The sequence below is a fragment of the Rhinolophus hipposideros genome (genome assembly GCF_964194185.1).
Source record: "Rhinolophus hipposideros genome assembly, chromosome: 10".
NCBI classification, from domain to species: domain Eukaryota; kingdom Metazoa; phylum Chordata; class Mammalia; order Chiroptera; family Rhinolophidae; genus Rhinolophus; species Rhinolophus hipposideros.
The window spans coordinates 20,943,117-20,954,292 of record NC_138056.1 but is presented as its reverse complement, the minus strand read 5'-3'; the positions used below and the strand labels follow the sequence as shown (position 1 = coordinate 20,954,292).

General features: G+C 37.9%; 1 protein-coding gene across 6 annotated transcripts in view; it reads left to right on the top strand.

Annotated features, from left to right (window-relative positions):
- Nucleotides 1–10,786, top strand: part of IFTAP (intraflagellar transport associated protein) — a 53,298-nt gene extending 42,512 nt beyond the window's left edge. For all 6 annotated transcript variants that reach the window (XM_081063616.1, XM_081063617.1, XM_081063618.1 and 3 more), the window contains 2 exons: nucleotides 2,871–3,007; nucleotides 9,110–10,786. In XM_081063616.1, coding sequence (XP_080919742.1) covers nucleotides 2,871–3,007; nucleotides 9,110–9,274 — 302 coding nt within the window. In that variant the 3' untranslated portion in view covers nucleotides 9,275–10,786. The remainder of the gene's footprint in view (nucleotides 1–2,870; nucleotides 3,008–9,109) is intronic.
- The last annotated feature ends 390 nt before the right edge of the window (nucleotides 10,787–11,176 follow it).

Here is an 11,176-nt window from a genome sequence, read left to right as displayed (position 1 = left end):
AAATATTTTTTACCTCCTTTAACCTTTATGTTATATTTAAGTGTATAGTGCCCTATTCTGAATATTGCAATTTCCTGCTTCTGTCTGTTTGTTAGTCGTCTTACTCCTTGTTTTGTATCCTATTGTCTTTTGTTTCAGGTAGAATAACCCCCCTTTAATATTTCCTATAATGCAGGCCTTGTGGAAAATTCCCTCAGCTCCTGTATGTCTGGAAAGATCCTTATTACTCCTCCATATTTAAAGGATTACTTTGCTGGATACATTATTCTTGACTGGTAATTTCTCTCTTTCAATAGTTTGAATATTTGGTTCCACTCCCTCCTGGCTTGTAGAGTTTCTGCTGAATCATCTGATGATAATCAAATAGGCGTTCTTTTATAGGTTACCGTCTTCTTTTCCCTGGCTGCCTTGAGAGTTCTTTGTCATTAATTTTTGAAAGTTTTAATATGATGTGCTTTGGAGAAGGACTTTTTTGATGGAGATAATTAGGGGTCTGTTTTCTTCTTGGATTTGAGGATCCAGTTCTTTCCAGAGGTTTGTTTGAATAGGCTCTATGTTCCCTTCTCTCTCTCTTCTCCTTCTGGTATACCCATTATTCTTATGTTGCTCTTTCTGATGGAGTCAGATAGTTCTTGTAGAGTTCTTTCATTTATTTTAACTCTCAAGTCTCTCTCTTCTTCCATCTGTGTCATTTCCAGATTTCTATTTTTGATATCACTAATTCTTTCTTCCATCTGGTCAGCTCTATTTCCTAAGCATACTATTTCATTCTTCATCTTTTTTTTTTTATCTTTTTTTATTGAATTATTCAGCTCCAGAATTTCTATTTGGTTCTTTTTCAAAGTTTCAATCTCTTTGGTAAAGTATTCATTTTGTTCATTGATTTTATTTCTGACTTCATTAAACTGCCTGTCTGACTTTTCTTGCATCTCCTTGAGTTTTTCCAGAACTGCAATCTTGAATTCTCTGTCATGTAAGTCACATATTTCCATGTCTTTAAGTTTATTTTCTGGTGATTTATTTATTTTCTTTCTGAGCTGCCTTTTTACCTTGGTTGTTGATGGTATTTGATGGATTCTTTCTCAAAGCAGAATTGATTTTGATCTCATACTTGAACTGAGGTTTGCACTGGCAGCAAATGGATCTGGTACATATTGGTTTTTACATTTAGAGGCTTTAACCTTTCTCTTTTTGCCTTTGTCATGCCAGCCCCTAACCAGGCTTGTACGAATCCTAGGCAGTGATACCAGGGAGCTCAATGAGGGAATGTGGCTTTGAACTAATAAATAGATATATTAGGAAGCCAATCTTTTCACCAACTTTATTGAATTTAAAAATATTCTGTCAGATGAAATGTATAAGTGCACTTGACACTGAGTACTATGCTAATAGAATATTGTAGTGACATTTCTCAACTCTGAGTTTGGATGTATACCGTGGTGTGTTTAAATACCATACGTAATAAAAGTGTTTATTTAAAAGAAGTTCACAATGTGATATTGTGGGCTTAAGAGTATGGACTCTGCAGACAGACTGCCCGGCTCTGCCGCTTTCTAGCTGTGGCACCATGGTCATTCTCAGTGCTTAGAGCTGCTTGCCTGTAAAATGGGAAGTACTAGAGCTGTTGGGAGGGTCAGCGGAGTTAATGCATATAGAACGCCAGCTCGTAAGAGGTGACTATTACTGTTTTTACTTCTGCTAGTTAATTAGGTCATATTTTAAAAGTTTCAATCGTTAATCATAGAACTGCCTTCTTCACCATCCCCCACCCCACATGCTGAGTTTCTAGGCTGTCTGACTATGTTCTCTGTTGCTGCAGTCTTAAGAATTTTGTAATTTTTTTTGTGTGTGAAGGTGATATATGCAGTGGTGAGAGACATATTTCAAGTAAGTTTTAGTTTTTGAATATTCGTACCTGCTCCATTATCTCCCTGTATATGCTGCCATTGGCAACAGCTAAGGCATGTCCGTTGTTAATTAATCACTTCCACTGAGAAGTAGTGTCTTCATTAGGATCCTCACTGAGTAGCAGGCAGCAGCACCCTGAGCCAGCTGCAAGTTACTGGCGAGTGCCAGCAGCCCTTCTGCTCCTGTGAAAATTTCGACTGAGGCGGAAACCTGTTGTACTTCGATTTGTTTTTTTGTGCTCCTTAAAGAAAGCTCTGGAAGATCATCAATTGTCTGTGATGCTTCCGTGTTCTGTCGCACACACAAAACTGAGGGAACACATCTGCTTATACTGGATCGATCAGAAAATCAAAAGTGGTTATTGAATTCTTGTAATTGTGCTAAACTAGCCGGAAACAAATTGTAGCTGTTTGCAAATGTTGAAAATTAGAACGTGCATTCTGAATATGACAGAGTAGTTCATTTTCCTGCTGAAAGCTAAAGTTATTTCCCTGGGCATCATTGTTTTTTAGTATTTTTTTGTTGTTGTTTTTTTTTTTAATATTGCTACATTATTAGAGGATCAGTGAATTATTAGAGGATTATTAGAAATCAGGACTCCCATTTCCTTTCTCTTCACCCCTCAGGAAAATATGGGAAAATGAGGCAAAAAGAGGATCTTCTTGCCTTATTTTCCTATAGAAAGTGGAAATTGGGTTCGGAGGTTACTACCAAACAATATTTCTGTCAGACCTTTTGGATGGAATTTAATTTTGCAACAATAAGATAAAAATAAATGCACCAACGACTTCTACTTTATTAGAAAGAGGAATCTCTTGCCCAAATGAGGACAGGCATTGTGAAATGGACCTACTTTATTTGAGCATATTTGCCTCATTCTTTTGACTATTATAGATTTTTAGATGATTAAGGTCAATTGTGAACTTGATGAAAGGATCAGTGAAATATTTCGTATCCAACAGATTTGCTGCTGCTACCAGGAGAAGTGGAGCAGGATGTAAGCACCAGTGTTTCTTCTTACATTCCTTCCACGGAATGCCTTACCTCTGGAGTAAAACCAAGATCCCCCGTGAAAGGAGCAGACAAACAAAGGGAAGAGGTACTCCACAGAGAATTCAGTCTCAAAATTGCCTTGATGTTGTAATGAGTCCTTTCCTGGAAATGCTACTATACCCGTGTGCTTTTGTAGTTTCCTCAGATTTGGGAAAATGTAGAATTCAAGTTGCTTAATGGGGTCCCTCTCACTGCCATCTATCTATAATGTATATGTTTCTTTTTAAATACAGACAGCAATTGTGTGTTTATGTGGAAATTATTTTTGTTTCATGAGTATGCCATGCTACAGGACAGTGCTACTTGGAGACCACATGATAGAAAGGACAGACGGTTTTCTTATCTCTTTCAGTCTGAACTGGCTTTTTTTCTTTTTAGTATTGTTTCCAAGGTCCTATAGACATCCTGTATTTGTTAAGGTAAAGCCAGGCTGCTACAGGAGAGAATCTGAACAGTGATTCAGTGGCTAGAGGAGGCAGAAGTTTATTTCGCTCATGTAACATTCTGTGGAGGGTCTTTAAAGTGGGCAGGGGGCTCTGTTCCCTGGGGTTGTTAGGGGCCCTGGGTCCTTCTCTGGGGAACTTCCCTATGCCGTAGGACATTGCTCTCAAATGCTTGTTCCAAGTCAGGTCACCATCCTACCTGGAGGGGCAGGGGATGAGAGCATGGGGGCGGCATGTTTCCCTAAGGCTTAGGACTCAGGGCTGTTTATTTCTGCTCACATTCCATTGGCACCCACTTAGTCACATGTTCCTATCTAGCCACAAAGGGAGTCTGGGAAATGCCATCTAACCATGTGCTTCACTAGCAGGGTAGAACGGAACCTGCCACACGTTTACTCTCCCAAATGCACAACCACCTTTTGCCATCATTTGCAACTCTTCTTAACAAACTTGCACCAAGGGAGGCTGCTGGCGGTGCTGGGTGTGTGACCTTTTCACTCTTTTTACTGTAACGCAGAAGGGGATCAGGTACAAGAGGTTGTTGAGGACTCTTTATTATTGCTTCCTAGTGAAACCCCGAGGGTGTTTCTTGGTTTTTTGATTATTCAGGTACTAGTCTTGTCACTTGCAGATATTTTATTATGGAAGCAGTCATTCAATCAGAAATAATCCACATATTTCAATTTTAAATTGCTACTTTATCATAGAACGTTATTCACTGTTAACACAAACGTGTAGGATGCTTGCAGGTTTATAGTAAATCCCTAAATTGGTTACCAGATAAACTGGTAGGGACAGCCACTTTTCAATGTGCTTTTTGAATTATGGATTGCTTTTGTTGAGTAGTAAGAAGCTAAAATTACAAGATTATTTCTATCTTTTTTTTTTTTTTTTTTAAAGACTGGTGCATGTTCTTGACTTCAGTTGTGACCATACAAATTACTGGACCAACCAGTGATCATGGCACCTAGTGCCATTATATACATTTTTATAAAATGGTTTTAATGGATGGTTTAAAACAAAAACCTCAGTGATTTCTGGAATCTATCAAGTAGCCAGTAAAATGTAATTTAAAACCCTATGTATGATTGTATCTTCAAAAGGAACTTAAATTTCTTTCCAGAAAATGTGAACACTTCTTAATGTTGGAATCAAAATGATATAAACAATTTTTGTGTTGGCAAACTCATGAGACATAGATGGATAACTTCTGCTGTTTTTTTGAATATACAGAGTAATATCTCGGTTGGGATTTTTATTTCTGACCACTATTTGTTAGAGAAACTTTTCAGAACTGTCTAGAATCATAATACTACACCAACTCTGCCTTGGTTTAAAAGTATTAACCTTATTTTAAAGCTCCCGATACCAGTAAAAGGACATAATCATCAATTTCCAACAAATCTATCCTATAAGAGCCTACCAAGGGGCTGTTTTGGGGTGGAGAAGTTGCTTTGTGTGACTTTAGTTTCAAAAGATGAAAATGTATCCTGCATGTCCTGACTTCCTTGAACTGCCTAATAAGAATCCATAACTTCCTGATATGGGTTGGACCAATTTAAATTTTTTGTGTGTAATGTTATCACTGGTTTTATACATGTGCATTTCCATCTTACAGTCAAACATTTTCCAAGAAACTTCCACTTTCTATTTGTGAATAAGTTCTTATACCAGTTAATCTATTTTGATGAATTTTGGAAATTTTGAACAGCTATACATAGCAAAATGAATTCACATTACAAAGATGAGAAATTGTGAGTTCCTCCCACAAACCATAGAAGTCAAAGAAGAAACCTTTGTGATATTTTAATGGGAGACCTCCCGTTTTTCCAATTCATAATGGGACTTCACTATTTCTCACCTATACAGACTGTTTATTTACCATATTACTTTGTAAGATAGCCTAAAGCTAAATGCTATTTTTTGAGTTGAGCATTAGTTCTGTTTTCTTTAATTTGCCTACATGGTACTGTGAATAAAAATGATTCCTCCCGTAACAGTGTCTCCCTTAGGATAATCACATAAGCAATTTTAAGGAAACCAGCAGTTTTATACTAGTGTACAGATTCTATTTCCCGAGTGGCTGCAAAAACATTTCAGTTAGATTTGAAATTAGACACCTGAAATCCACATTTCTCTCAGCTCCTTAGGCAAAAATTAAGTTAATAACTTAATTCACAGTTGTTTTCTGTTTAATAGCGGGGGATTTGGTGTTCCCATTGAACAAATTCTTCTTTTTGAAATACATCAGATTTGAGTTTGTAATTTAAAACCTTGGAGTCTTTTAGCTTAGGACCCTAAAATGAACCTGACTTGAAAGAAGAGAATTCCCAAAGTGTGCCACAGTGGCCGACAGCTGAAGTACATAAATAGAATTGGAACTTCATTGTATTTTAAAAGCTGTCATTTTGAAGACCAGTGATGTCTTCTGAATTGCAGTGTGCATCTAGTTTCATTTGAATTACATATAGGTATGCCTCTTGTCTTAGAAGACTAAAACACTCATGTGTGTCATTATAAGCTTACTTAATTAAAATGCAAAAATATCAGAACTAGTACCAAGTTCAGTGCTATACTTCTAGTAGACATGCAATAAATGTTGAATGAACAAATAAATACTCATCAACCAAAAAACCTCACTACCTACTGGGAGTGATTTTCTGGTATAACAACATGGCTAAAATTGTCCTCTCTTTTCTTCTCTATTGCTTCATTTCCTTCAACATGTAAACGTGTTCACTTCTCTCCCATCCTTAACAAAATGAAACAAAACAAAACACCATGTAACTTTCCCTTTACCTTGGACCCTTCTTTGGCTACTGTCTATTTTTCCCCCCCTTTCTTTCCATCTAGACTTCATAAACCATTAGACTCGATTCTACTAGTTGACTTTACTTCCGTCTCTCATTCCTCATTCAATATACTACAAAATGTACTCAGCTCCAATCTCCTGTCTGGACATACTCAGAATAAAAGTATCAATTACTTTGTAATTGCCAATCCCGGTGGACACTTTTCAGTCTTTATTTTAATGGCTCTCTCTACTGTGTTTTTCACAACCGATCTTTCCTGACACTTGGAGTTCACCGGTTCTCCTCAGTTTCTTTGTGTATTTCTGAGTGTTCTTTCCATCCCTCCTTTGGGGGTTTTCCCTCCATCCATCCCTTATGAATTGGTGTTCTTCACCGGTTCCACGCCAAACCTCCAGCTCTTCGCTCTTACATACTTGGATCCATTTTCATCTATAGGCTACTACCTTTCATGCTCATGACTCTAAATCTGTATCTCTGGCATCCGATATTTTCTTCAGAGCTTCAGGTTTGTGTATTCAGTTGGTTGTTGACATCTCTGTGCATTCCATTAGGAATCTTCAAATTTTCCCGTTCCATATCCAAATCAGTCATCCTGTGCTATCAATTTTACTTTCTAATATTTTCAAATCTCTGCTGTCAATGCCCTGTTCTCATTTTCTCTGGCCTGGACTGTTTCAGCAGGCTCCCGATTCATCTCCTGGCTCCAATTCTACCCTCTGTTTAATCTTCAAAGTGACCTCTTTAGATGTAATCTCTCAGAGGGCTGGGCGCTTTCTGTTTTTTACACACCTATGTGTCTAGCACCTGTCTTATTGTAAGTGCTCAGTTAAAATCAGAATGAAAGAAGTCACCTGAAATGCATAGGTGACCAAGAATCCACGCTGCCTTCAAAAAAATCTTTCACTGACTTTTCATCATCTCCAGGATAAACGGCATATAAGACCTGTCGTGATCTGGCACCCTCTTTATCTCTTGCCACTGTCTCCCTCACACTTTGTGCTCTGACCACACTGAACTATCTGACAGTCTACACGTGTGAAATTCTGCATCTTATTTGAACTTGGCCTGCTCATGAGAATGCCCCTTGTCTGTCAAGCTCTTCTTCCTTCAACCTTGTTAAGCAATATTACTTTTGAAGATTCTGCTTAGCCATCACCTCTTCCAGGAAGCAGAGTGACTTCATCTCCTGGGAGTGGCTAGTAAAAGTCTAGGCAGGTCTTAGGGGCTTCGGGGTGGAGTTCCAAGGCCTAGTGCACCGGCACTTATGGACTCGGGCAGCCGGGCACTGGTAGACAGGTGGATGCCCGGCCTGTAATCAGGCCACGAAAGGGCAGCAGGAATCCCCTCAGACTGATGCGCTGGTAGAGACGGGGCTTCTCCTCAACCTCTGCAAGGAACTGTTAGGATTGGCTCAGGGTGGCATCGTGGCCAGGCCTGCAAGGCCCCATGCTGAGTAGAATTGGAGGTGGCAAGGACTCTTATCTTCTGGAAATGAGTGTACTGTGTTTGTTTCTTTATTTGGGCTGCTCTTAGCCATATTACCCCCCTGTCACTTTGTGGCAATGATAAACGTAATCTCAGAAAGTGACCAAAATGGATCAGTCACTCTGCAGACTGATTTGCTTCCTATGTACAGCTGTTCTTTTATGCAGTCTTGAGTTTGTTTTTCTTGATTTTTAATTTTATTCTTTTAATTTAGCTTATTTCAAAAAGGTCTTTTCTCCCAAAGAAAAGTTTCAGTGAAAACTTAAAGGTTGAATATTGCTCGTGTGCTAGTTTTACTAAGAAAGTATGATAGATGGCTGGGTGTTTACTGTTAACACTGCATACCGAACTAGAAGACGCAACTTGCTGAACAGATAGGAGATACCTACTTTTCATGGTTATGGGTTTTCTTTTTTTTTCACCTTTAATAACAGCACATAGTGTCTGAGCTATCTGCTCCATTTTCAAGAACATTGCAAAAGCCACTCAATGAGCTCATATTCCATGTAAGAATATTTAAAGCTGATTATAGCTTCAGGGTATTGTTTTCATTCTTGCCTACACCATAGTTTTCAATTATTTCAGCATCACCATATATGTTATAGAGGTACTGGATGATTTCATTGTATCACACACCATTTGCTTATGGACGGGCTTTTAAAAGGGTGATACAATGAGATTTAAGACATTCTTCTTTTGTTTATTGGCAAATATGCTTTTCCAACTATCTGCCTTTAAGGAGTCTTTAAAACTCACAGATTATGAATAAATAGATACAAAATTATTATGTCTCTCTGAAGCTACTTTGACTTATAGATAAATTCTGTAATATTTTATAAATTCTGGGTGGGTAAAAGGTATCCTGGACTTTTTAATTTACGATAATACTATGTGTTTTGATTTCTACCTTTGGCCTAGGGATTATAAGTATTACCTGAGGTAATAAGTATATTAGGTGTAGAGTGTTTTTATCTTTGAATATTATGTTTTCTTGATACGTCTTTTTTAGTAAATGATGAAGTATATTTAAGGTTGATCAAAATCTTAAGGTATGTTTTGTCACATTTTAATATAACTCTTACTTTTTCCATATACCTCTAGCCCTAACACCACAAGTGGTAAAATCGTAATGAATATGTGCAAGAGAGACTTTCTGATTCTTGCCGTGGGCAGATTAGTTAATGATATTCATTCCGATGTGGATGGTAGATATGGGGCTTATTAAAAGGCTTAAATTAGGTCAAACTGAATAATTGAATTTATTCCTTTACTTAAAAACAGCTTAATCAGCTGAGAATGCTGAAGTCTAAAAAAAGTGTGATTAAATATTAATAGGGAGTTTATATTTTCAACTTCATCTTCATTTACAATGATTGTGTATGATTTGCCTCCGTTTTCTTTTTGTAGATACTTGGAGATGAAGTTCAGCCCTTCTCACTTGATGAAGAATTTGATTATGACATGGTGGTGCTAACCCCCAAGTTCGCTCCTGCAGAGATAGATGCCATCACAGAGCTCTCCAAACAAAAGAGGGGGGACACCAACAGAGACGTGGAAGAACCCCATGACTGATTCACCAAGACACTTTGTGTTGATTTTCATTCTGTTCTTATTCAAGCAGCATTAGAATAAAAGATAAACCTACTACAGTCCCCTTTGTGGAAATTTATGTGTGCATTTATTTATCAGTTATTTGTCTCTAGGGAGATGCTACTCATGGGACCACAGAGATGTCTACCTTCGCAGAGCTCCCCTCTGTCATGTTTTTGCTGCATCCTGTGGCTGGCAGGGGGCGATGGAGGTGGCAAGTGGTGACAGGAAGCTACACCTACGGAAGGTTCCGTTTTGACGAGCGCACTGCAGCTAGGTAACACGGGGTATTGTCACAAACATTGGAACCATCAGCGCACCTCCTTGGGGGTGGAGGACAATTGCGTCGGCAAGATACGTTGTAGCACACAGAGAAGAATTGATTTTGTGGCAGGTGACTGGTCTCAGCTATCCAGACGTCGCAGCATGAATCTGAGTGCTGAGAGGCTGGGCTTGTAGGATTGATTGGGAAAGGGTTCACTGAAAAAGAAGGCACCTGAGAATTGATCATATGTCATATATTAAATTCATGTGCTTTGTTATTGCCATTAAGTCACGTCTGATGATAGTTACAAAGTACAAGGATCTATCTGCAGATGCTTAAACTATAATTTGAGAAACTAAGACAGAGAAGACAACTAGAGACTATAAAACATATTAAGTGCTAATTGTGTAGAATACCCATAAATGCATTAAGGGAAGGAGAATAGAGAGGTTAAAGCCTGGAAGCAGGGGGAGTAGTATATATGAAATAATGTTTCTTATTGAAGGAATCGATAACAAATCAAATGTACTTAGTCTTAATTAGTTTTTACATAGGCCTGTGCTTGTGTACGTGCATGTATGTGTGTGTGTATTCATAAAAAACTGCCATTTATATTCCTTACAAAAGAATGCTCCTGACTTAAAGTTGAGATAGAGTCAAATGATTTCCACATATATTTTTCTTTATTTAGTCAACAACTTTCATAAAACACCATTTATGTGCCAAGTCTATGCTAGGCAATGGAAAGGGTACAACTGAATTGACATGGTCTTATTGAGTGGAGAAGGCAGATGTATACACAAATAATTACAGTAGCGCTACACTGTCCAGCATAATAGCTAGCAGCTCATGTGGCTATTTAGCATTTGAAATATAGCTAGTGAGACAGAGGAACTAATTTTTAACTGTCAGTTTTATTTTAAAATAAGTTGATATTTGATGCAGTTATCATAAAACTTTAAAGTACATGTGGAACAACATGGGTATGTGAATCTCCTTTTTCAACTGTACATTTTGTGACATCTAAATACAGATTGATTTTTTGATGACAACTTAGTGTTTAAATTTAAAATACGCTATAAATGTAAATGCACATTGGATTTCAAAGGACTAATGTGAAAAATTGTAGAATATCTTGTTTTTTCTGTATCGATTGCATGTTGATGTGATGATATTTTTGATACACCTGGTTAAATAAAATACTTTATTAAAATCCACCAATTTCTTTTTACCTTTTTAATGAGGCTACATTTAAAACATTTAAACTTACACACGTGGCTTGTGTACTTTTACTAGCAGCCCTGAGGTAGAGGGTAATCTGTATGGTAAGAGCGGTGTGTTCTGAGAGCTACTACTGGGCAAAGCAAGTTGGAGTGATTTAATCATGCCTTGGAGAGCTGGAAGTCTTCACAGGGGAGGCGGTGTTTGAGCTTCCTCAGGAAGAATCAGTAGGAGTTTTTGACTGGAGGCTGTTAGAATAGTTTGGGAGATGATAAGAGCCCACATTAAGGTAGTGTAGGTGGAAGTGGAGGGCATGGATTTGATTAGGGATTCAAAGGTAGAACTAGCGAGATTGTTGATTGATGCACTGTGGGAATGAGAGAGCAATTGTGAGGTTA